Below are 26,354 nucleotides of genomic sequence, written 5' to 3'. Positions count from 1 at the left end.
AAGTTAGTAAATAAATTATTATTTAAAAAACTTATAATTTGAAATAAATAAATAATAAACTGCAGATTTATTATCTAGGACTGTGTAGTAGACAGACGATAATATATATGTTTTCTATGTAAATGGCTAATAAGCCCAGTTGTCGTCCAATAGAAAATTGGAAAGACAGTCACGGTTAGAGATATGCAGATCCTTGACTGTCGAATTGGCCACAGAAGTTGGAGCTGAGATTATTATATAAGTGAGTTCTCATCTGGATTCTGCACATTGTAACCTGTGCCTTTGCTGCCTCGCAAGGCCAATTTAAAACATTTTGAGTTTGATTTTTTGAGCACTTTGCTCGTTGATTTAAATAGAGTTTTAAAGGATTTTGTAGTCGGTGTGCTGGGTGAGAAACAGAAAATGTGCACGTGGGGTTGCAATACTTTCCACTCGGTTTCACCAAACTCTTTAATTTTTCAAAAAGCTTTTCTGTTGTCGGGCTAGAATTTGCCTAACATGAAAAATGGGTTAATGGGCTTTTCACTCGTTTTGTTCAAAGAAGATGGGAGTTCACTGGTTAAAATCTCTCAAAAAGTCTTCATACGAAAAGGTTTTGGGCCTCTGTGGCAGGCCAGGCAGTTTCAGATCCCTTCTAATCTTTTCTTTTTTTTTTTCTTAAAAGGAGATTGTGACAGAAAGCTCAATTAGAACACATTACAGTTAGGGAATTGAACCATAATTGCATGACTAATTATTAGTTATATGTAAAGAAAAAAGCCAGAACTGGTTTGTCATGTTTTTCTGCGAAAACTCATACATATGCTCTGGATTCTGGAGAGCTCGGACAGTGAAAGGACTATATGGATTCTTGATAATAGACAAAAGAGAATGATTATGTGTGTGTATGTGTGTTTTTTTTTTTGGGCTGCTATGCACAGACGAAGATGAGATGTCAGCAAGAAGAAAACCAAGGATGGCTGTGTATAGCATCCATTATTGAAGCTTAAGCATGCTGGGTAAGCCTCTATTACAGTGATCAAACGTACAAAAACAAACGTTAATAACCAATACAAAAGACAAGTATGTGCGTACTTACCAAATCCATGTTGAATCCAACAATAAAGTCAAAGAAGCACGACAGCAGCAGTTGAGCATAAAAGAAAAACAGACAAAAGCCAGTCTGCTATACTTTCTTGTCCTATGTCAAGTCGAGTATGCGACTAATGCAAGTAATTATTAGAGAGAAAAATATGATGAACCCATTAATCATTCACTAATAATCATATCATCATCTCAACGAAACATTCTCCTACACACATTTGCAAGAAGAAGAAGAAGGAGGAGGAGGAGGATTAATATCCCTAATATATCCATAGGAACACATTAACATTTGGACTTCTTGAGCTCTTTTCGTCGACCGGCAAACCCTTCACCATGCCTCATTATCCAAAACCTTTCTATTTCTTCAGCTTTCCGACCTGGAATCCGACCAGCAATCAAAGCCCACCTACAACAACCTTATTTGAAAATGTTTCCACTTTCCACAACGACGCAAATATAGCGAAAGAATCAGAGGGTAATTAAGTTCAGTTCAATTTCCCATTACCTGTCTCCGACAAGCTTATACATTCTATAAATAAGATCTTCTTCTTGTTCGGACATGTTTATGAACTCCCATTCAATACTGCTTACCTCTGACAAAATATAGAAACAAGGGAAACAGAGAGTAGTTGATTACAAGCTAGCCAAGGACTTGAAAAGGTTTTAGGGAATTGCAAGTAAAAGATCAAATTAGAAGAGAAGGCAAGATTGGTTACCTTCAGAGCGCGGAGTTGCTGCCTTGGATTGCTTCTTGCGGCGTCTATCCATTGCTGCTTCGTTGGATATATTGAGTATAGAGAGAGGATTTGTGAGCTAAAACTGAAAGATGAAGGATGAATTATTAATAGTTTCCCAAAAAGGGAATGGAGCTGTTTTTCCTTTTTAATATAATTTCTATAATTGAATTCATTTTGCATTAATTATATCACAGAGTTGCATTGGGAAGAGAGCTTGGAATCCGTTGGGAACCACAGAGGCGAACGGCAGGTCCTACCAACCAAACAAATTTATAAATGGTTGACTTGCGGTTATAGACTTTTACTTTAAAGAATACTTGTTTTATTGCATTTATCTTTGGTTAGCTTCATTTGTTTCCAAGAATCCAGCCACGATCCAGTTTCAGTTCTAACTCCATGGTTTCGGATGGTTCTAAAATGCAAGAACTCAATCTTTAACACTGATGTTTATTTAATAGTTTTGAGCGATTTGAAATCAAGTTGTGAGAGCATTGAGTACACAGAAGTATGCAACAATCGGTTCAAGTTAGTTGGCTTGCAATCAGAAACGATGGCATCACCGGAAAATGACAACATCAGCCACGCCTCCTCCACTATCAAAAAACCATAGATTTTAAATTGTTAAATTGTAAAAATCAGCGCGTAGATATATTTTATATTTATTTTTTAACAGGTAAAATGTGTAGGAGCCAATTAGATATGATTTGTATTAGAGAATTATTATTATTATTATTATTTGCAATTTGTGTATGATGGGACTTGTTAAGAGGAAAAGGTTTTTATGACAGAAAAGTGAGTTAAATATCAATTTTCATGGAAGTAAAGGGTAAAACCTTTTGGGTTAGTTCATGAAGAAGCAGAGCCACACAAACCAACCTTTTTTTTTTTTTTTGCTTGAAAGGAAGAATGTTTGGTAGGACAAACAAGGCCTAATTGGAAAAGCCAAATTAGCTGGAAAAAGTGTCTCATGCTCTCTGTACTCTCATCATCTGGATTCGATATTTATATATATACATTGAAAAATTGAACCTGTACATGCTCATTTATCTTTTATAGCTGAACTACCCATCTTGTTTCCGCTAAGAAGACAACTTTTCCAGTACAAGTACCAGTTTTCATGAAGTTTTTTAATGCTACGCGTGCTTGATACGGCTAGATATCAATCTGTTTGGAAACTGAACCAAATCAAATTCAACTAATCCAAATCAGAATTAGAAATTGGTTCATATTTCTTCAGATTTAGTCGAATTGAATCCGGCATAATATAGGGTTAATCTCAATCTGGGAATTATTTAAACCCAATTAAATAGAAATCGCCAATTTAATCCCAATTACAGATAATTACTTCTCTTCTGGGTAAACAAACATTATTTCGCTTATTTTATAATCTTAACTAGAAAAATTTGTTGAGTGTGAAATTGGATTTCAAAGTAGTTCCCAATTGGATTTTTCTTTTTAAAATTTTCTTCTAAAATAATTATACAACATCCAACCCAAATATTTTGATTAAAATAAAATTTATGCCCAGATAGGTTGGCTGGTAGTTTGTCAATTGCACGTCAAAACTAATTTAGCAGATGAATTATGCAACTTACTAGAAATTATATACTATAACTGTTATTTGATATAGAGTCAATAAGAAAAATGATATTCTAATTACAAATAATCAAATATAAAAGATTTAGTGATTTTTCGAAATACACTATTTTATACTTATTAATTTATAAGATTCGGTCACGGACTAAATTCCAAACAGAATCTTTACGATAGATACGGCACTGATATGGGTATATAATAACAATGAAGGACACGACAGTTTCAATTTTCATATCCAGTCACCTATATTAATAAGTGAAAATTGCAAGTTCTTAAATGCAGTAAAGCATTCGCCTTGCTTAGTTTAGTCTAATGACTAAAAAGCATATAATTCATCTAGATTTAAGTTCAAGTTTCTATTTTTTCAATCTCCTATTCAAGAGAAAAAAAAAAAAAAAAAAAACCGCAAAACATTTGATACAGTCTAGCGCCACCAAGCACCATCGCAAATTCTTGAGCTTTTATAACAACAATATTTCCATGTATACATAGTTCGTAGGCCAGCTTACACCCATCAATGGCTGACTGGTTCAAAAGTAACCCTACGACACTTTGCGAATCTAATGAAATATTCTGAGAATGAAATCTACAGTATCCAACACTAAGAAATAAATTGATGTGAGGACAGCCAAGTATTTTCACACTTCCTAATTGTTAATATCCTACAATAACAGGAAACCAATCAAAGAACAGCAGAATTACATCTCATAATGATAATAATCAGTTATGACGCTCTTGGTTACACTAGCATTTTCACCAAGGTCGTCCCTTCCCTCCAAGCCGACGCGCCAATTCAAAATCCTTTTTCACTGAGGCAAAAAATCAGAAAAACAAGTTTCTTTAATGAATTGGTAGCACATGTAACCTATGTAGCCAGATTGCTTGAATTTGAATTAAACAGAACATAATAATAATAGGTATGCTATGATATTGATGGCATGAGATCATCCATAAACAGCATGAAAAGATAGTGAATCTGTTGAATCTAACAAATAATTGCTGATTATTGGCACTGCAGTAACGCACTTGAAAATATTACCCATCAATTTTCTTTCTTTTTGTTCTATTTGGGATAATGATGGAAAAATTCAAACATTTGGGTGGTTATAAATCAGATAACCAAGAAGTGAAAGTACTCTCATAGAGCTTGAAGAAAGGGAAAAAAGAAGTGAAGGCTGGAAGCAATAGTTCTGTCATGTCCAACTTACTTAATGTAACGCGCTTAGCATGAATTGCACATAGCATTCCATCTTCAAACAAATGGACCAAAAAATCCTCTGCTGCCTACAAGAAAAAAACAAACCAACAACTGGAATTCGTTTGAACTTATTATGAGTAGACCAAACCATGCTTGTATAAAATATTTCTGCAAACTCATTATTGGTATACAAGCACAGCATACAGGGATAGATACAATAAATCTACACACAAGCAAGGGTTTTGTATTTTGCACATATCTAGACATTTAGTGTACCTCTTGAAGTGCTACTAAAGCTTCAGCTGTCCAACGGCTAACTTCTTGGGAGTATTCACCAGTAATACTCTTTACCTGTAAAAGATAAGAGCATGGGAATCATCCAATTCAAACTTCACTCCAAGCACTTCTAAATTACACCAATGCATCCCATGGAGCAACCATGTAAAATCTCAGTTTTATTAATAAATTTGTAACATGTTAAATCAATAAAACACATAGAAGAACAAATAAGCATGCAAATTTATTATACAAAATGGAGTAGAATTAGACACAATGGGAGAAGGATTTCAAAGTCTGCCAACCCCATTCCTGAATTCTAAATCTCAAATGAACTTCAGTTTCAAAGTCAGTAAAAGATAAGAGCCACTGGAACCCTCTAAATCAAACTTTATTTTAGGCACATATATTTACTACATAATGGATCCCATGGAGCAATACTAACAAAAATAACATTTAAAGTCCTAATTCTAATAATAAACTTCTTATATATTAATTCAATAAAGCATTTACATGAGTGAATAAGGATGCAAAGTTATTACATCAAATAAGAGAGGTATTAGATAAACGCCGGTGAACGGTTTCGACCCCATTCCTGAATTCAAAATCTCCAGTCAAGTCCACTCTTAAAGATCTAGTATTTGCGCAATAATATTAATGCCTATTGACTACTAGTAATGTAGGAAGTTAAGAGTTTCAAACTCCAGTATCCCTTCCCCTTTTAGTAAAATTTCTAATATATCCAAAACAAAAAGTTATGATGTAAAACAATAAAGTCAAGGGAAGGAAAGAAGATACATGTACAATCATAGATATGAATGGAAACTCTCATAAATTTTGTAATGAATGATGACCAAAATTATGGTGCTAAGTGGAAAAATATGAAACATAGGGCAAAATATAAAAGAGTATCACACGGACTGGGCATTTTCAAGTAAGGTCATATGGTTTTGGTTTTGAGAAATCATTACCATGCAGTTAAGTCTATTAGCATGAAAGGTCCAAACGCCCTAACTCCATAATGTTTGCTGACATGGCACTATTTCTCTACTTGACACATCAGCAGCCTTTAATGGCTTTAGGGTGCTTGTAACAATTTTACTAACAAAGTTACTCAAAATGGTAGTAATTTGTGAAAATCAAAATAACAATACCCTACTTAAAAATGGTTCAAATCACATGGCAACTTTTGTACTTCACTAAAATAGAAGGAAGAAATAAAGAATCTATGGAAGCATTGAAAGGAAAGTTGTCTAAAGCACAAATACTGAATTCACAAGTAAAACATGATACCAACCTATGAATAATAAATTAGCAAAGACCTTCAATGCAATTGTTTGAAATAACATCCCAAACCAAGTAGTTCAAAGCTTCAAGAAAACACCAAATTTTGTTTCTATCAGCATGCAAATTCCAACAAAACTTCATTCAAAAAATCACTTGCTTTAAGCTGGCATTTGAATGAGCTAAATGTTGAGGAATAATATAAAGAACAATAATGTTTTTTCAGCATTGAACTCTAGAGAGTAATATTCTATAGAGGAAGAGAGAGAGAGAGAGATTAGGGACACAGCAGCAACAAGGAGAAACCAAATTCAGTCTCTTGCATGTCTCCATGTCTCTGCATTTATGATAATTGAATGGGTAATGAGAGGTATTAAGAAAATAAAATATATTTTCAAATCCATACAGTCAATTCAGAATATTGAAATGCCAGAATATATAATACAATGGAACAAAAGATTTAGCAATCACTGTTAAAACATTAGGAAGCTCCCAAGAGAAATACTTGGATCCTGATTTTTTGTTGAATAGAAAATTTTAACGGTACGACTATTAGATGGAAGTTCAAAGAAAAAAAAAGGAGACAAATACCCACAACAATCCTAAGGAGTGAACTTTTCTAAAGCCATAGTAAAAGTAGACAGATCTGATGTCCCTACACATAACAGCTGGGGGTGATATTGGAGAGAGAGAGAGAGAGCTTACAACTCGGATGAAGCTAGCAGCTGGTATGAGCAGATTCCAAGTCTTCTGGAAGCGGCGAATTTCTTTGAGAGCTACTGTTCCTGGCCTGAAGCGATGCCGTTTCCTCTGAGTTTGTGGTGTGGAAGCTTTAAAACAAACAAATAACGAAAGAAATAAATATAAGAAAAGTGAAGACATCCCAAGACTACACATCATAACAATCATGAATTACCTTCACCAATTTAACCTAAAACAACAGACAAATCTGACAGAAAAAAAAAAAAAAAGACAATGATAATAAACCTCACTTGATGGAGCATTTCCCTGTGTTGTTCTTGTCCTTGAACCTGGGGACCTACTCTGTAAAAACAAGAAACAGATAGTATCAAACAACAACCTAAAATAAAATAGAAATTATAATTTAAGTTTAAGAAATAGAATAAGACATGATATAGATCAATAACTGAGAAAAGCTCAAGACTCTGTTGAATTGCTGAAAATATGTAGGCAGAAGAAGCTTGTCAACATTTAGATCAAAAACTTCTAGCTTCATCCAGAATTAAAGGAAATTGAGACGTTCATTTAACTAAGCAAGCGTATAACCGTTAAAAGAATTTCACAATTCGAAATTTCGCTTATTCTGGTTTGTCAAAAACCAAATGGAGGACTATTCCTTCTACCATGGAAAACGAAGATAATTGAAAGTATGTGCATAAAAACAAAAATGCAAAGGGAGAAAGAAAATAAACAATTGCAAATCTATAAATTTTTATTTCTAGAGCTTTTCATAACTAATTTAGTGTAACTCATTCGATTTTTTTCTATTTTTTTCTTTCAAATTATGAAGCAAAAAGACACATATACATACAAATAATGATCTTTTAGAGAGGTAGTCACTTCCCTTTCAAGCATTTTCTCAGCAAGCAAACAGGCAAAGTAAAAAATAATACTAAAGAGGCCGAGAGAGTGAGCACCGTTGATGGCGTAGCTGGTGAAGTTGGTGAGGTAGCTGTTTCAGCTGCAAGAGAAAGGAAAGTTAGGGTTTAGAAAGAGGGAAAACCAAAACCCTCACCAAATAGAAACAGATAGAAAGAGATCTGACTGGATTTTTTTCGCCTTCGGCCCCGGGGGGGCGCGGTGTGTTTGATTCTGGCCATTGAGGTTGAGGGAGAGTGTGAAAGCGGGTCCGTTGGACAGCCCAGACCATCAATTTTGGAGGCAGAAATTTTAATTTTTCCCCTCCCTTTTGTATTTATGAAATCGTTTTTGCCGCTCTGTTTTATTTTTGAAATGCTGTCCGTTGCGGTTGGATGCTGGAACTCAAATTGCTTATAACTGGAAAAATTATAAATTGCCACCCGTAGTTTATCATTTTACTTGATCCAACATCAAATTCAAACCCACTACAGAAAAATGTTCTTGACTTTCAACTAAAATACACTAAATATAATTGTAAATTACTTCTTTAACAATACATTTAAATAGTCATTTTTCAAATACAGCTACTCTTAAACACTTACGAATTAGAAGAGAAAGTCTCAATTTCCCTCCATTAGTTCAAAATGTTTTTCTCTATAATTATTATATACCATTAATATTAAAATTACTTATATACCCTTTATGTCATGCAAAAAGAAAATCAAAACTTTATGACAATAAAGTAATTTCATTGGGAGAGAAATTTTTTTCTTTTCTTTTCTCCTCTTTAGTTTTTTCTTAATTCCATTGCATAATTAATGATCCAAATAAAAGGTTAAGCTCCATAAATATTTTTATTTTACATTTTATTTTATTTCTTAGTAAATATTTTATTTATTTTCCTATATAAATGTAATTGATAATAATATATTTAGAATGAATATTATGGCATATCAAAAAATTTATAGTATTTTTTATACTTTAAAATTAAATAATATAATTTTTTTTTAAAATAAAAATCGAGGGAAGTAAAATCTGAAATTTCTCAGATTTACTCAGATCCAATTACCATCAGATTAAGTCCGTGAGTGCAAATAATATAATAGTGTAATACTATTTATACATTTAAGATGAAATTCCAAAATTTTTTCAAGATTTTTTCATCCTTTCAGCTTGACATTTATAATCTTACCTTCTGATTAAATAATTAGTTTCTATAGCTTTTTGTGGTTTATTTATTTATTTTTGTGATTTCAAATTCCCTTAAATAAGGGTGAAGATTCTGCAAGTATAAGCACTCTTCAACTAATTTATAAACTTCATTAGTGGATTGGGGGAAAAAGAGATTCCTCGTTCTTCGTTAGATCAAGTGGTCAGTTCTGTATTATTGAGAAGAGTCGAGCTCGAAGACCTCTTTTATTTTTTTGCATTTTAAAAATGAAGATCAAGCAAAGAGTCTCTATCATTTTCTTCAAAAAAATCTTGGGTTTAACATTCCATCCTACTCATCATAAAATAATACTGAAATTTATAATTTCACAGAGTCGCACAAACATTATGTACTAAATCTTGATAAGTGTTTCTCCATTTGCCACCATCCCAATAAAATTTACATATGGGTTTTAGACAATGCATGACTACAAACTCCATAAACTGAATCAAATCGAACTGCTTATAAAGATAGTTTTACTGTTAAATCATGAACTAATTCTACGAAAGATCGGCTCTGAAGAGCTAAAAGAAACGTAGTCTTACTGGCTGGAAGACCCCAAATCATATCCTTGGATCAATCGTTTGAATGTCATGGAAAGCTGGAGAATTTTACCAATCAAGAGCACAGATTGAACCACTCATGAAATAGCCCAGGAATCGGCAAAATCAGTTATTTCTTTTAGAAACACGCCTGAAGACTTCAATGCAACTATAACTTCAGGGCTGTGATGGAGTAGGAGATGTTGGGGGCTTCAAATCTGGATACTGCAATATAACAAAACCATGCATTTATTCATTGCTCAATCAAACAGGGAAAAATAGAAAGCACTAAAAGAGTTAGAGAATTACTGATGCATATGGCGAAAGGGGCCTTTGAAACCCGGAAACTGATACTGAATCTTTTTGGGAAGCTGGCTCTGAAGCAGGTTCTGCCTTCAGTACAGTACTATCAGCAGCAGCTTCGGAACTTGGTTCCACTGGCGGAGGGAGAGCCTTACTTGACCCAACCGGTGGCAGGAAAGCCTTCCCAATTAGCTGAATTCACCAGGTAATTTTCACAGAAAAGGTATTTGCAGCATTGATTAATAAGTAATGCCATATTAATTAGAAGAAGAAGAAGACTATTCATTTGTTAAATAGGTTTCAAATATTAAGTTTATCATCTTCAGATACCTTTACATCATCAACAAGCTCTCCAGGGGCAACCTTGGTGTTCAATAATTCCTCGACCTGCTGCAGAGTTTTCTCTCGTTCCTGCCACAGGAGGTACACGATCATAGTGAACATGAGCCAAAATGATTGTGATTTAATAAGCAGAGATTTAGAATGAGGGGACTAAGGAGAATGAACTATCCAATGCTATTTTAGGATTTAAGCTTTTTCTATCATGAATCTTAAGTTAATGAAGTTTTCTATGGGTTAACAATTAAAATTTAGCATAAGCTAGAGCACATGCATTGAACAAAGCAAACCCAATCAAAATTATAAAGTTATGAGATCTAAATTATGCAAGAATTTGTTTAAAGGAAACAAAATTAGTGGAATGAAAATGCAAGTCTAGAAAGATTCCAGAGAAATACATACCTCTGCAAACAGTAGTTTAGCTGCCAACTGAACAAGTGCAGCCAAGCCTAGCAATTGGAGAATTTTATCTACCTGGAAAGATATTGAGAAAAAGAAAAAGAAAAACTGAAAATTGCATCTCTCTTCATAAATTTCCTTAATGAAAATTTAAAGAAAAATTGAATTCAAAGAAATAATTGCTGAAAAGACTTCATAACTTACTTGTGAAAATACTAATACACCTAAGCCAACTGCTGCTGCAATCCCAATGATCAGAGGCAAGGCACCAGAGGCATCCTGCAAAATTATTTTAAAACAATTATGAAATGTTAAAATGAAGGGAGGGCACAACTGTACAAGAAACTTTAACAATGAAAATGGAAAAGGCACGTACGCCAAGTGCACCGCTGAGAATATCTATTAAACTGCTAAGATCAAAACTCCACCCTTTACTTGGAACTTTCCAAGGAAGACTATTATTCTGCAAAATCAGAGATCATCTCAAAGTTTGTATTCAATTCTGGTATCAGATGCTGAATAAGATTTGCACATAAAAACATAAACTACAAAACAGATGGCACTAAGAGAATACCAGCCATCCCTGTGGTCCTTCTGCACCATCTTTTATAGCATAAGCAGCTTTAAATCCATTGAAAGTTACCAACTCTGCAACCAGTTCAGAGTTCCCATCGAATCTGGCTTTCATCATAAATTTCGCTATATTAGCTTTCCATGGTAAGTCTAATGACAAACAACTAAGCACAAAGTCTTATTTGATTATGTTGTGTTTGACAAAATCATAAGGTTTTTCTTTTCGTACCTTTTTCAAATTAAATTGCAGTTTTATGTGTAACATTTAGCACATTGTTACTTCTATGAAAATTGAACATGGATTTTGATGGAGCAACCCAATACGAAATTCAATGCAACTAACATTATTTATCAGTCACAATCAGCCCTCCGAATTCAAGGGGGAGAAAAGGAAAAGAGACAAAATCTTTTACCCTCTGTTTAGCATGATTCATTCTGCAATAAAAGAATTGAAATGAATCCTTACAAAATCATGCATAATTTCATTTTCTTCCATTCCAAACAAGAAATTTGATAGAAATGAAATAAATTGAATTAAATTGAATTCTTGTGAAATTATTAAAGTTAGTTCTTCTCTCATTATTAATTAAATATCTAATTCTTGATATGGTAAAATACAATTTCCATTTGGAGAAAATTTGCATGGAGCACAACCTAATTGTCAAAATTAAAATTTGTACACAAAGAACTCCCTAATTCACTCAGCCTAGTTATTGTATGATGAAATCTGCATAACGGAACACAATGAAATGGGTCCAAAATCTTACTTATCTAGAATGAACAATGTAGTATTTTCTGGTTCCTTAAACTTCAAAGACAGCTTCTTCAAGAAACCTGGCTTATCTTCACCTTTGTAAAAAACTGACACTGGCCTCTTTTTGAAACCTCTGATATCAGGAGTACCCACTGTTCTCAACTCCACTGGCGCTCTTATATCAATCAACTGAGCATTTGCATCATCTCCCAGTGCTGCATAAGCTTTTGCTGCAGACACAACACCCCATGGCTTGGGTTTCTTTAGAATCCGAGACAAAACCAACGGAACTGCCAAAAATGCAGCTCCACCTGCTATTGCAGCAGGGTTTTCAGTAGCGAAACTGATAACATTATCAAGAACTCCACTGGCGTCAAAATCAGAAGAGGCGGTGCTTGTTGACTGTTGTAGTGCTTCCTCGTATGTTAAAGCTTTAACTAGATCAGTACTAAGGACTGAAGATAAGAGCAACAGACTCCCATGAAAAGTGCTTGATAAGCAATCTTGAATAGTATGTGGGGTGGTGCTTAAAGAAGCAGAATTTGAGAATTTGACTGATGAAGAATCGGCAAGGTGGCATAAAAGTTTTCTGGGTTTTGTTCTTTTAATAGAAAGAACCGATATTGGGGTCAAACCAGCTGCATTTAGGCCCTCCATTCTTGTCAAGAAAAAAAATCTGGGCTCTTAAAGAAATGAAGAAAAGGCTTCAACCACCATGAAGAATGGAGTTTTTTGCAGATTTCGTTTGTTGTAGAGTGATTGGATGGGAAAGAAACAGAGGATGACAAGCCTTAGCATCAGTGGGTGCTTTGCTAGTGTGATTCAGCGGGGGAGGTTGCTGACGTGGCATATGAGTCGGGAACATTTCCACTCATTTTTTGACACGAGGAAGTGAGATGAAAATTGGCGATCATGTTGTGCTCTAGAAAGTTTGATCACCTCCTCAGTGTAGATTGTGTGGCTGAGAAGTGAAAGTGAAAAATTGATCCATACATTCAGTATTTAAACTGTTAAAACATTGAATGCAGCAGTACGGGCCGATAGACCATTTACCAGAGCTAACGATTTAAGAACGGAATGGTGTATAGTGTAAAATCATTTCAATTTAAACTGAAATTAGTCTGATATTTAATTAAAAAATTATTAGATTCTTAGTTCTGCTGGTTAAATTTTAAATTTAAATACGAGAACGCAAATTCATTTTGGATTTTACACCTTCTTTTTTTGTATTTAACACCTCCAAACTTTAATACAACATCCTAACTCGCAAGTTAATTTTCAGTAAACCTCATTACGACTCTAAATAGAAAAAAGAGAACGCAGATTTAGGTGCTATCCTTATTTTACAATGAAGCGGTTAAAAAAAGAAAAATTAAAATCCTCCAACAACCATTAATGTCTATAAAGCTGAAAATGAACTTCCCTTGCCACCTCCAGCAGATAAACATCCCCTAGCTGCCATTTCTATCGACAATCAAAGGATAAGTAGATAAACTTTCCTTGCCATTTTCTTCGCTCATTTTTTATCCTGATTTGATTTCTTTAGGGTTTTAATTTGCCACTTTGTGTAAAACCCACCAAAAAGTCGAAGAGCTCATGTCTTGGGGAATTTGAAGACTACAAACCTCTACATTCGATGCAAAGTTACAAGCAATGTTTCAAAACTTAGCCAAACTCCCAAAAACAAAGGAACAATGGTGGATAGAGTTTCGTACATATTCCAAGACAATTCTATCAACTTCTTCATTAGCAAAGGAAGAAGATGCTTACTTTATAAAAGGTGAATTGAAAAGAGAGTTTAAAACTTTTGGTGTTGAGTATTATAAGGTAAAGATTTCAGCAGAATCACCAGCACCAGTTTAAAGAGTATCAATATGAAGCGAGGTTGCATATCAATTGTTAATACCATCCATTTAAAATCAAACGGAAAGTTCTCCAACCATAGAGGAAGGCTCTGTTTTAGATTTTAATGATACCTTACACTTTGTCAAAAGTTGCAGCTAAATAATGAAACAAAAACTACTTTTGATAAGGTGATCTTGGCCAGTGCCAACAAACTCCATTAGATAAACTGAACTAAGCAAAATTTGTTATAAGTCTACAGATGGAGAAGAATCACAAAAATATATGGTACATCCTATAAAGATATCTTTTAATAACAAAAAGAAGAAAACTAGCTTCTCACAGAAGATCAAAAAAGTAATCCAAACCTTGCCCAATTTCCCAAATCGAGATACCAGTTCCCCATGATCGAGCCTCTTCTAGCCGTAGAGAAATTGACATTAACGATGGGTAGAACACTGCATGTTTTTTATTTTCATCATCAAAATAGAGGAAAAAATGCTCCGCACTGTTCTCCTCCCATCGCAAGAAAGGTTTGTGCTTCTCCAACAAAGAGAGGTAATCTCTCCCAATAATAGCTCCCCCGCCAGAACCTGCAATTGTCTAACTAACTTCAAATCTCCTTGAAATGCTATAACTTACCTAATTGGAAACTAGTCACAAGCTCAATATAGCAATGGACATATATTACTTGGAAATATGACAATCAGGATTGCAATTTTAAGATCTCCAGCCCGTATAATATATTATAGGATTGTGAGATCCATTTCTCATATTGCTTGTCCTAAAATCTATGGCATTCTGCTATACTACCTGGAATCCCCTCCATCCATCACACAACATTGATTTAGACCAACAAAAAAGCATAACCTGCTAAGTTGAAAAGGAAGGGAAAAATAACAATGATTCCAGTTGCCCCTACTCATCTCTTCTCCAAACTTATGGAAGTCACCCACAGGATATTAATTAGCACAATAAAAAAAAAAAATTGCAAGTAATATACCTTCAGATAGTAGAAAATCATTTCCGTAAAAATTGATGCCAAGAAACACTTTATGAGCTAGGGTCCGGGCATTGCCAGTAGTGCCAAGCAGCAGCTGCAAGGTGAAATGGATCCACTTCAAAGGCGCATTTGGACCAGGATTATGAGGACTTGAGAAGTCATAGGTCATGAGTGAGAAACCATCTACAGCATCATTCAAGCTCTGAAGATCCTCTGGACCAAAATCATGCACTTGAAGCTTCTCCGAGTGTGGTGGCCCTATAACATAGACCAACTGTAAAGGTTGCTTACTGCTTCTTGATGAGCTGACAGAGTGGATGGCATGCCCAAGTTGTTTTATAAACTTCAAGGCCTAAGCTTGCAAACCAACAAAGTTTGTCAAGAATTAACAAATTTGAAGTATCAGGCACATTTGATGACTTCCTCTTCTGGCAAACAGCCCAAAACTGAATGCAGCATACCAAGATATATGAATATGAAAAATTTATATGTTTAGAGAGTAATGATGGTTATGTTAATGAAAAAGTCTACAATCCAGTATTTACACAGAGTTGTCATATGCTTATCATATTACTTTATGAATGTGACCTACAATTTATAATATAATGACCAACTAAATAAAACTTCTTCAGGTTGCATTAGCACTCAGAAATTTTGATCCTAAGAGAAGTAAATATATCATAAGATTTAAAATACCTTATTCCTCATGTCTGGATCGCTCAAGATGCCGTAAGCCGCCCACCTTGACCAAGACTCAAGCACGATGCCATCATATTCCATTTCCCTACTCATTAAGCACAAACAACAGGCAAAGGCTCTTGAGCAAGGCAGATACATTGTTTCCTTGTTTTCAACATTAATAGCATGAAATATGATGAAGCTTACTTGCACTCTGATACTACAAGCTCAATAGCTTTATCCCTTAGTTTCTTCTTCCTAAGCATCTCACTTGGAAATGCTTCCAGAACAACTCTAGGTAACACCTACAATCAAAAGGCTAACTTAACATTATAAGAGATCCATACAGGTTTATACAAGGTTAATAATGAGCTTGACCAAAAAACACAAACCTCGCTAAGTTATAAGTATTGACAAAAATTCCAATAACTTGGATCGAAATGGTTTCTAGAGTAGCCCCACTGATGCAATTCATATTATCAAATACAATCCCATTACCATTCATAAGAAAATTAGCCAACTGAATTTACTTCATCCACTTACCAAAGCCACATTCCGATTACTTACCAAAGCAAAGAAGAGAAAAAGGATTACATAGCCATTTTAATTACCAGAGCACCTCCTTTCATTCTAAGTTCTGAGATCCATCCTCTATCAGCATTATGTCTCCCTTCCAGTATTAACTCGGTACCTTGGCTGGTAACAGAAAGCATAAAGATGAACTCATACGGCGACAATAGTAATTTCTAATTTTGACACAAATATCAGGAACTATAATTAGACACTTGAAAACTTGTGGCTTACCTCCTCAGGTCATACCAGACAGGCGATAAATGAGTAAACTTGTTGGTGAACCTTTTTGCCATTTCATAACCTTTAGAATTCCTACAATGTTTAGTAGAATTTATCGTCATCCTCATCATTTCATACAAGCTCATAGTTCCATACGGGATATCATCTATTAATCAAGTTTCAAAAAGAGTTATTTTTAATGAAATGAGGGTCACCAGAGAAGACCTTACCAGGGAGTAATGTAGGCCAATACTGGATATGTATACTGCCGATGAGATGCATTCTTTGAAACCTTTGAATTCTCCTGAAATATTTAAGAACTTCAAAATTTTAGAACGGCTGCAAAAGAATTTGAACCAGAAAAAAATTTTCTGCTCGTTAAGGACGAATTAAGGCCAGTTTAATAGCCAAAATAACAAAACATTGTAGTGATCAAGGAATAAACTACTTACACTGAGGATTTCTTCGTACTTCAAATCAGTTTTAACACGCCCATCTTGGCGTGCATGTGACTCCGTTCCGTATGTATTCGGAGCATATTTGATACGGTATACCAGCACAGAGACGGCGGGAATTACGATGAAGAAGAGGATGAAAATGGCAATGAGCTTGCGATCTGAAGCTGCTGACTCGCTGAATTGGTCCACTTGAGTGGACGGGTCGCCGCGGGGTTCACGGCGATCTGAACTCTGCACGAGTCGGCGATCTCGCCTCTTCGCCATTTGTACTTTCTCGAAGTTCCGGCTGAGTCAACAACTTAACTCCGACGGCGATGAAGAATAAGAAACAGCACAGCAGTTTAGCAGTCGTCGAGAGCAGGTCCCCTCGATGGAGATGAGATTCATTTCCGTGAAACGGCCAGCCGCTTTTAGCAGCAGCATATTGGTCATAATAAACGCAGCCGTTTTAAGTACTTCATATGACCATTTTATCCTTAGTTGCAGATAAATAAGAGTTAGAAAATATTAAATAAATGGAGAATAAAATTTTAATATGTATACATAGAGTAATAATTAAGTTTAATTAAAAATTAATTAAATTAAATCGATTTGATTTAGTTTGATTTAATTTAATTAATTTAAATTTTGAATAAATTTTTTATTTTTTTATATTTTATTTTATTATTTTAAATTTTAATTAAAATATTTTAATTTTAATTTAATTTTAAAAATATATTATTATTATTATTAATTAATTTGATTTGATATTTTTAATTTTTTTAATTAAAATTTTTAAAATTAAAAATGAATTAAATTGAAATAATTAATCCCATTCATTGATTTTTTACTTTTTAAACCAAATACTGTTTATGATATACAGAAGTATAGGCGAGTTCCACGGGCTGAAGTCCAAATTAGAAAGATCACAATGGGTAATTTTCTATCCAAATTTACTCAATTTTTAATATTTCTTTATTTTTTATTTTTTTAATTTTTTAAATTTTAATTAAACTTTTTTACTTATAATTATAAATTTTTTAATTAATATGAATTAAAAAACTGTATTTTCTATTATTATTTTATATATTTATTCGATCTATTTAAAAAAATTATATATTTTCTTTTTTTATTTTTCACATAAAAATATACAATTTTATTTTATAATTTATAAAAAAATAAAAAATACCAAAAATTATTATAATAACCTATAATAAAAGAACAAAAAAATTAAAGATAGATTTTTTTTTCTTAAATCAATATACCTTATACTTTAATTAATAAAAAATAATTAAAAATAACAAAACCTTTTTAATAATCATAAGCTTATTGAATTTTTTTAAATAAAATCAAATATATATATATATATATATATATATATATATATATATATATATATATATATATATATATAGATTCTATTTTATTCTATTTTTATAATTTATTATTTTAAATATTATAATTTTATTTTACAAGAATAAAATAATAATTATCTAAAATTAGTTTTATTATAAATATGTATGAAATTATGTAAATAACTATTTAAAAAGACTTATTTATTAATATTTAAAATAAAATGATAATTAATAAATAATTTATTTTTAATAAAATTTTATATTATTATTTTAAATATAAGAATATTATATTTAAAATAAATTAATAAATAATATACACAATATAATTGTTTAAATGCTAAATTTTATCTATAAAATTATCTAAATTAATATCTAAAAATTATTCATTAATACTTAAAATAAAATTGTATTTAATTAATATTTTTATTATTAATAAATTTTTTTAGTGTAATTCAAAAATAAAACATAAAAATATTAATTAAATTATTAAAATAAAATAATAAATTAGTTAATAATTAATAAATTGTGTGAATAAATATATTAAAAAAATAGAAGTAAAATAAAAGAAAGAAGAAAGACAATGAAAATACAAAATGGATGATAAAAAAGAGAGAAAAATATTTTTTTTATTTATGTTAATATGAAAATTTATAGTAATAAATAAAAAAATTTAATAAAAATAAATTAAAATTTAAGTAATTTTAAGAAAAAAAAAAAGTGATGCACAAAAATTAAATGACTTCGGATGAAAATTACAAAAGAAAAAACCGTATCCACGTTTTTGAGACGTAGCTCCAAGAGGCATCAACGGAACATGCATCCGCTTGCTAACATCGGAGGATACTGTTTAATCCAACGCAGAGTTGGATGCATCCGCCGCCGAAGGCTTACCACTAGGCCACCATACTCGGTGATTATTCACTTATTCTGTGGTCTGTTTCCTCAATTATAAAACCATTTTTCAATTTTATTGAAATTTGTACTGTTTCTACAAGTAGAATGCACCTCTTGATCCATAACCTAAAACTCTAATTATCTACTAGTGAAATGCTGGTCCTCTGATTCTTTATCTCACTGCATAATGCCCCTTTCTTTCTTTGCCATCGAATCCATTGATATGGATAGGTATTCTGAGTGTTTGTTCCATAGTCGATGAATGTGAATCTGATTCGTAGAGTTATTGTGAGCCCTCATGCCTATTCCAAGGTTGTGCACTCATCCGCTATCATGAGTATAGTTGGCAGGGTAACATCACGTTGAGTATAATGGATGGCTACAAATCTGTAATACAGAGTTATGAGTAGTTTTAAGTTACCACACATTTGGCAACTTTTTGTCGGCTAAGTGTAGCTTTGAGTTTTCTTGCAGATATTTTATTTACAAGTTCTTGAGATTCCAAATTTTTTTTCACTGCAGTGCAAAGCTTTGATATCCTGATTTAGTCATGTTCAGAACCATTTGCCGGACTCTCAGTTCCAATAAGAGTTTTCTCAGTGGTTTAAAAAGCGTTCTGGCTATCTAAAAATTTACTTGCACATTGCTTTTCAGTTTTGTTTGACAGGAAGCATTTGTTTATAAAAAGGTGAAACTCAGGCACTCCTAAGAAAAGGTAATTAAAGAGTAGTTGTCCGTGTCATTCTTTCAATTAGCTTCAATAAAACTCATATTGCGTTGTCCAGGGTAGTTCACTTTCTCAAGTGCTGATACATGGATGCACAAAGGTAAGTGATTTCATATATATATATATATATAGCTAAAACAGACAGAATAAGGTAAGTGGTTTTGTCTTCCATAAATTTGCAACTAGTTCTTTAATTCTTATATTACCTATTATTGTCTTATAATTTCTCTTTTTATATTGTAAATTTTAAGTTAAAAATCAGGCGTGAGTGAACTGTTTCATTTATCATGCGGCAAATGGTGAAATTCCTAGTCATCCTTTAAGGGGATTAAGGGTGAGATGTGCTCTTTTCTTTCACCATGGACTCTGATACACCCACTTCAAATCCAAGGAACAATTACCTGCTGTTGTGGTCATATATTCTTCTAAAAGTTGGATTCTGCTTGATATGTTCCACTGCATTTGGAGCTCAAGAATTGCCTTTTTTAAAGGAAAAAAAAAACTGCATCAGGAATTTTTCTTAGTGGACCTCATGATATATTGTTGTTTATGGATAGTTGGATGCTATTGTCTATCCAATTCTTTTCATCCATTTAGGATTGAGAATCTTTATTTGCTTACATTTTTTTTTAATAAATTTGTGTACGTTTTACTACACTTGGTTATATATACCCAACTAAATTTATAAAGTTATCTAAAATCATGGTAGAGCCTATCAAAATATTATGTTATATTAATTTTTTATTAGTTGGGCATATATACATCTGAGTTCATATAAAAATTTTTCCCTATCTTATTTAGTTGGCCATATATACATCTTGGGTTTGAATGAGAATTTTTCCCTTCTGATAGGATCTAGACTAGTTGGCACACTAGTGTGGAGGCCCCACCGTTTCTCTCACACGTGCAGACAAATGCACACACAGTCCTCCTGGCTTATGGAAAGGTTCTCAAGTGAAGGCTTTTGCTGCCTATAAAGAGGGCGTTAGCTCTTGCTTGAGCAAGTCAGGAGAGCAAGAAGTGACATAGATTGGGGTGGTTAGCTTACTAGCTTTGTAGTATAGTCTAAAACCACCATACAATTTGAGGCAGATTTTGAAGCCTTAAGTTCTTGGGGTTAGTCTTGCTAAAGAAGGCGTTTCATGATCTAATTAAGAATGGCAGCCATTGTTCACTCTCCCTAAAGGCTTCAACCAATTTGTGGACTACACAAAGCTTGATGCCTTAAGGGAGAGTGGATAAAAGCTGTCATGATTTTTGCTATATCTCTTTGCTGGTATGTGAATTGAAATCTCTTCCTCTTAAATTTTTGCTTCAAAGCTGTATCATTTTTGGGCAAACAAATTAAAATTACCTGAAAATACAATTGTCAAAAGCTAGTAAAAGTCATTAAAATGCATAACTATTCTTCTTTTTTTTTTTATCATATTATTTTAACTACATACTGAACATGCTTGAATTTATGCTCAAAAAGTTTGAATCTAGCTATTCATTACTTGATTATAGTTTTCATCTCATTTTGTTCTGTTTCATTTTTTTCTTTTCCAGATTTTGGTACTTAGTTGGTTTGAAATATGGGGTCGTGAAACTTAACCCTTTTGTTTTTTCTGAGAAAAGATAGAAAGCCGTTAATAATAAAAAGAAGGATTGCAAGGCTCATGAACCATGCGAGACCCATACATATCCAAGTTCGATCATCGAAGCAAAGCCTCGATAACAATAACTTTTGGCGGGGATGATTGGCAAAGCTCCTTGTCATGTTCACTGAACCTTAATGGTCGGCCTCCTAGCACAAAGGAAAGTTGAAGAAACCCTGAAGCTGCTTGCTGTAACCCATATAAAGAACTCTTTCAAAGATCTCAGTTACAGATGTTGGCAAACAAAGACTATGTGACAGCTCCTATGCCATTCCAATGCAAGCATCGTCTCCCAAAGAACCACGAGAAGTAAAGATGAAAATAATTTAATAAATATTTCACATAAATTTACCAATAAATATTATTTGAATACATAATAATAATATTTAAAAAATTCATAAAAATCTATATAAAATTTAAAAATATGTATAAAATCAGTATTTCACATAAAAATATATATAAAATCGATTATTCGATTTTTCGGTTATTTATCACGTTTAAATCAAACCGAACTGAAAATTGAATAAATTAAAAAATAACAATCGAATCGAATATTTTGATTAACTAAATTATTAAACCGAAATTGATCGATTCAGTTTGATTTTTTAATTCAAACTAATTTATGCTCTCCCCTGACTATACACGAAAAGAACGAGTCGTGCTTCTTCTACACGAGGCAAGAGATGATAGACAAATGAGACGCCAGAGAGGATCCAGCCTCTAAAAATAAAAAGAGAAAACAAAATTAAGAGGAATTTCGATCATTTTTTACCGTAAATTAAGAGGAATTTCGATCATTTTTTACAGAGATGTACCTAAATTAATTTTATACATTAATATGTAATACAACTTAATGACAGTTTATCTTCATAATAATAATAATAATAATAATAATTTTATTTCATAAATAAAAAATATTTATTTAAATTTACTCAACATAAATTTTTAATATAAAATTATAATAAAATCCACATAAAAATTCTATATATTTAGACTATATATATTCAGTCTAAGTCTAAATAATAATAATCGACTGATAAATTATTTTCATCCACTTTGTATTACACTCAAAGCAAATCTAGCCGGAGAAATTACAAAATACATTAGTAGTACCAATTAAAATTTCTTAGTTGGTAGTGTAATCTATTAATATTTTCATGTGTAAAAATGAAAAATATGAGTTGGCTTTTATTTTATTTTTTCTCCTCTATAAATTTTTTACTCCTTTATAGTATTGTTGGATTGATGTATACCGCAAAATTACCCTGTAAAAAACCGACAGATTTTATCACAAGCGAATTGATACGACGCGTTTTGGAGCTGGCGGCCCCACAACCAAACTGGTAAGAAGATAAGATTTTATCAACAAAAAAATCCTCAAGCAAAAGAATCCAATCTCCAATTACTCCACTATTGCAAGCGCAAAATGAGAACCGAGCAGTGTTGTATCCCTTTTGAACTGTCCGGTAACGTTTCTTAACTTCCATAACCACCATGGACAAGCTTTCTCCGTTTCACCGCCACCATAACCCGCCTCTAAGTCAAAATCCAGTAACCCACAAGCCTAAGCCAACTACTCTTTCACCTGCTACTCTTTCTCTTGCTCCCACATCTTCCTTCTCTGAGACCACCTCTCTCTCTGCCTCACCACCGCCTCATTCTTATAAGCATTTCCCAAATTTTCGATTCTTAGATAACCTGAGTGATGTTAAAACTCTGGATTCGGTTAAAGCAACGCATGCCCAGATGATGAAAACGTGCAACGTTTGTATTTCCGATTCCATGGCTAAAACTTTGATCACTTCTTACTTAGAACATGGTGATTTTAGGTCGGCTGCAATGGTTTTCTTCGTGGGTTTTGCACGGAATTACGTTATGTGGACTTCTTTCTTGGAGGAATTCGAGAGCTATGGCGGCGATCCAATTCAAGTTCTCCAGGTTTTTCAAGAATTGCATTTTAAAGGAGTGCTATTTGATAGTAGAATATTTACTGTCATTTTGAAAATTTGCATTAGAGCAATGGATTCATGGATGGGTTTGGAAGTTCATGCTAGTTTGATCAAGAGGGGATTTGAATTAGATACTTACGTGAAGAGTGCACTATTGAATTTCTATGAGAGATGCTGGGGAGTGGAAAGTGCTAACCAAGTATTCTATGAGATGCCAGAAAGGGATGATCTCTTGTGGAATGAGGCAATCTTGGTCAATCTGAAGAATGAGAGATTTGTTAATGCTCTAAAACTGTTTACAGGAATGCAATTTTCCTTTGCAAAAGCCAATGCAAGTACACTTTTGAAGATGCTACAAGCCTGTGGAAAGCATGGAGCCCTCACTGAAGGGAAGCAGATACATGGGTATGTTATAAAACATAAATTGGAATCAAATTTGTCCATATGCAATTCCTTGATTAACATGTACTCTAGAAACGGCAAACTTAAACTAGCAAGAAGAGTTTTTGATTCAATGAAAGATCGTAACTTGTCTACCTGGAATTCAATTATGTCAAGCTATAGTGCTCTTGGTTACGTGAAAGATGCTTGGAATCTTTTCCATAAGATGGAATCATCTGGAGTAAAACCTGACATAATAACCTGGAATTGCCTTTTATCAGGCCATGCTGTTCATGGCTCGTATATAGAAATCCTCCCAATTTTGAAAGAAATGCAAGCTGCAGGTTTTAGACCGAATTCAGGCTCTATTACTAGTGTCCTTCAAGCTGTCACTGAATTGAGGCTCTTGAATGTTGGGAAAGAAAATCATGCTTATGTGATCAGAAATGGACTCAACTATGATATATATGTTGAAACTTCACTGTTAGACATGTATGTGAAGAACGATCGTTTAACAATTTCTCGGGCAATTTTCAACACTATGAGGAACAAGAATATTGTTGCTTGGAATTCGCTAATCACAGGATATGCATTCAAGGGCCATTTTTATGATGCTAGAAGACTGTTGAATGATATGGAAGAGGAAGGGATTACACCAGATCTAGTTACATGGAATGGCCTAGTTTCTGGGTTCTCATTGTGGGGCCATAATGAGGAAGCTTTGGCTGTAATTCAAGATATCAAAAGTTCAGGATTAGCTCCAAATGTGGTTTCATGGACTGCCCTGATATCAGCTTGTTCGCAGAAGGGTAATTACAGGGAATCCTTGGAGTATTTCGTCCAAATGCAACAAGAAGGAATTAAACCGAATTCTTCGACTCTATCGAGCTTACTAAGAACTTGTGGGGGTCTATCTCTGTTAAAGAAGGGTAAAGAAATTCATTGTTTCAGTACAAGAAATGGCTTCATGGAAGATGTATATATAGCCACAGCACTCATTGACATGTACAGTAAGTCAGGCCACTTAAAGAGTGCCCATGAAGTTTTCAGGAGAACTAAGAACAAAACATTAGCCTGTTGGAATTGCATGATCATGGGATATTCCATTTATGGCCTTGGAAAGGAGGCAATTTCACTCTTTCGTGAAATGCAAGAGGCAGACATCCTGCCAGATTCCATAACCTTCACTGCTCTGCTATCTGCCTGCAAGAACTCAGGTTTGGTTGATGAAGGATGGGATTACTTTGATAGTATGAGCAAAGATTATGGCATAAAGCCAACAATTGAGCATTACTCTTGCATGGTAGATCTTCTTGGAAGAGCCGGTTATCTAGACGAAGCCTGGGACTTCATTCAAACAATGCCATTAAAACCAGATGCCACTATTTGGGGTGCTTTTCTTGGATCATGTAGAATCCATACAAACTTGGAATTTGCAGAGATAGCAGCCAAGGAACTTTTCAAGTTAGAACCATATAATTCTGCTAATTATGTTCTGATGATGAACTTGTATGCCATGTCAAACAGATGGGAGGATGTGGAGCTTATAAGAGGTCTCATGGGCGAAAAGGGGGTAAAAATCCGGGAAGTATGGAGCTGGATACAAATTAATAACACAGTTCATGTCTTCTCTGCTGGGGGGAAACCCCATGATGCTGAAGGGGAGATATACTTTGAATTGTATCAGTTGGTTTCCGAAATGAAGAAACTAGGATACGTGCCTGATATCGACTGTGTGTATCAGAACACTGATGAAGAAGAGAAGGAGAAGGCCCTGCTTAGTCATACAGAAAAATTGGCCATTGCTTATGGACTGATCAAGACAAAGAATAGTGCACCCATCAGAGTGATAAAGAACACAAGAATTTGCTCCGACTGCCACACAGCAGCAAAATACATATCGCTGGCTCGGGGCGTTGAGATTTTCCTAAGGGATGGTGTTCGGTTTCACCATTTGAAGGCAGGGAGGTGTTCTTGCAATGACTTCTGGTAACGGTTTAGACCTGGAAACTAGCCCATAGCATTGTGTAAAAGAAAATTCAGTTTAAGTATATTGAAAAGAGAAAGTGAGGGAGAGGAAAGGAATCAATCAGATCTTGATTTATCAGCAGATTCAGCAGCGAAGCTAAAATGATCGCAAAATCAAAGATAGATTGTTCAAAGTATCCAAGAAAACGTAAACCTTGTGTACTATGAAGGAGTTGAATTTTATACTGCTCAAAGCATTATATTCCCCGTTAGACGAGAATCTGTAAAACTTGTGCGTTACATATGGGAAGAAGAGTTCAATTTTCCAAACAAAAACACCATAAAATTTGTAAAATTTTAAAATAATAATTGATATTTACGTAATTCAGTTTCTTGGACGCAAAAACTTTTATTATAATTGCCCACTTACTAATATGACGAAGTATTTAATCTTGAAACTTTTCACCCTTTTCTTTAATTTCAGATTCGTCATGATCTTTAAAAAAGATTGATTAAACTAGAGAGAATACAAATTCTTTTGACGCATTCGACTTCATAGTTAAACATATCACCGTTCAATCGTTCCGTCCTTCAAAATGTTATTCGAGGAAACCTCCACGACCTCAAAAACCAAATAACTTCTAGTTCTAGACGCTGCCAGCCTTCTCACTTTTGTACCTTTGTGTTTCTACATCTTAGAAAGAAAACAGACCAGTCTACAGCCATAATAAGAGATGGGACACAAGTTTACCTAGAGGGTCCAACTAAAAGGGATAGGGCGGCAATTTCTGCACC

The 26,354-nt window shown here is 33.6% G+C and overlaps 5 protein-coding genes across 6 annotated transcripts; 1 reads left to right on the top strand and 4 right to left on the bottom strand.

The window, feature by feature from the left end:
* Positions 1 to 1,219: 1,219 nt before the first annotated feature.
* Positions 1,220 to 1,984, bottom strand: LOC110615110 (transcription factor TRY). Its single transcript, XM_021756821.2, has 3 exons — positions 1,800 to 1,984; positions 1,589 to 1,676; positions 1,220 to 1,489 (listed from the first exon to the last, which is right to left on the bottom strand). The coding sequence occupies exons 1-3, from the start codon at positions 1,849 to 1,851 to the stop codon at positions 1,366 to 1,368; spliced, it is 264 nt and encodes an 87-aa protein (XP_021612513.1). The 5' UTR covers positions 1,852 to 1,984; the 3' UTR covers positions 1,220 to 1,365.
* A 1,875-nt stretch (positions 1,985 to 3,859) lies between these two features.
* Positions 3,860 to 8,276, bottom strand: LOC110614996 (histone H3-like centromeric protein HTR12). 2 transcript variants are annotated; one of them, XM_021756701.2, is made up of 7 exons: positions 7,961 to 8,276; positions 7,833 to 7,876; positions 7,167 to 7,218; positions 6,880 to 7,004; positions 4,891 to 4,965; positions 4,625 to 4,725; positions 3,860 to 4,225 (listed from the first exon to the last, which is right to left on the bottom strand). In XM_021756701.2, the coding sequence occupies exons 1-6, from the start codon at positions 8,013 to 8,015 to the stop codon at positions 4,669 to 4,671; spliced, it is 408 nt and encodes a 135-aa protein (XP_021612393.1). In that variant the 5' UTR covers positions 8,016 to 8,276; the 3' UTR covers positions 3,860 to 4,225; positions 4,625 to 4,668. The 2 variants fall into 2 exon arrangements, with proteins under 2 accessions (XP_021612393.1, XP_021612392.1); XM_021756700.2 differs by having other exon boundaries at positions 4,625 to 4,700; positions 7,961 to 8,262.
* A 1,011-nt stretch (positions 8,277 to 9,287) lies between these two features.
* Positions 9,288 to 12,800, bottom strand: LOC110614566 (rhodanese-like domain-containing protein 4, chloroplastic). Its single transcript, XM_021756129.2, has 8 exons — positions 11,910 to 12,800; positions 11,144 to 11,246; positions 10,946 to 11,032; positions 10,774 to 10,848; positions 10,573 to 10,644; positions 10,162 to 10,242; positions 9,838 to 10,023; positions 9,288 to 9,753 (listed from the first exon to the last, which is right to left on the bottom strand). Exons 1-8 carry the CDS (start codon positions 12,551 to 12,553, stop codon positions 9,706 to 9,708), a joined length of 1,296 nt encoding a protein of 431 aa, XP_021611821.2. The 5' UTR covers positions 12,554 to 12,800; the 3' UTR covers positions 9,288 to 9,705.
* A 1,104-nt stretch (positions 12,801 to 13,904) lies between these two features.
* On the bottom strand, positions 13,905 to 17,086 carry LOC122723727 (chitinase domain-containing protein 1). Its single transcript, XM_043956928.1, has 8 exons — positions 16,664 to 17,086; positions 16,442 to 16,515; positions 16,224 to 16,304; positions 16,031 to 16,115; positions 15,627 to 15,724; positions 15,438 to 15,525; positions 14,742 to 15,093; positions 13,905 to 14,331 (listed from the first exon to the last, which is right to left on the bottom strand). Exons 1-8 carry the CDS (start codon positions 16,931 to 16,933, stop codon positions 14,078 to 14,080), a joined length of 1,302 nt encoding a protein of 433 aa, XP_043812863.1. The 5' UTR covers positions 16,934 to 17,086; the 3' UTR covers positions 13,905 to 14,077.
* Positions 17,087 to 22,332: 5,246 nt separating this feature from the next.
* On the top strand, positions 22,333 to 25,824 carry LOC110614780 (pentatricopeptide repeat-containing protein At4g01030, mitochondrial). The gene has a single exon (XM_021756442.2). It carries the CDS (start codon positions 22,756 to 22,758, stop codon positions 25,582 to 25,584), a length of 2,829 nt encoding a protein of 942 aa, XP_021612134.1. The 5' UTR covers positions 22,333 to 22,755; the 3' UTR covers positions 25,585 to 25,824.
* Positions 25,825 to 26,354: the final 530 nt, after the last annotated feature.

This window comes from Manihot esculenta, chromosome 5 (assembly GCF_001659605.2).
Source record: "Manihot esculenta cultivar AM560-2 chromosome 5, M.esculenta_v8, whole genome shotgun sequence".
Taxonomy (NCBI): domain Eukaryota; kingdom Viridiplantae; phylum Streptophyta; class Magnoliopsida; order Malpighiales; family Euphorbiaceae; genus Manihot; species Manihot esculenta.
Note: the sequence above shows the minus strand (reverse complement) of the source record. Positions and strands in the feature narration are given on the sequence as shown.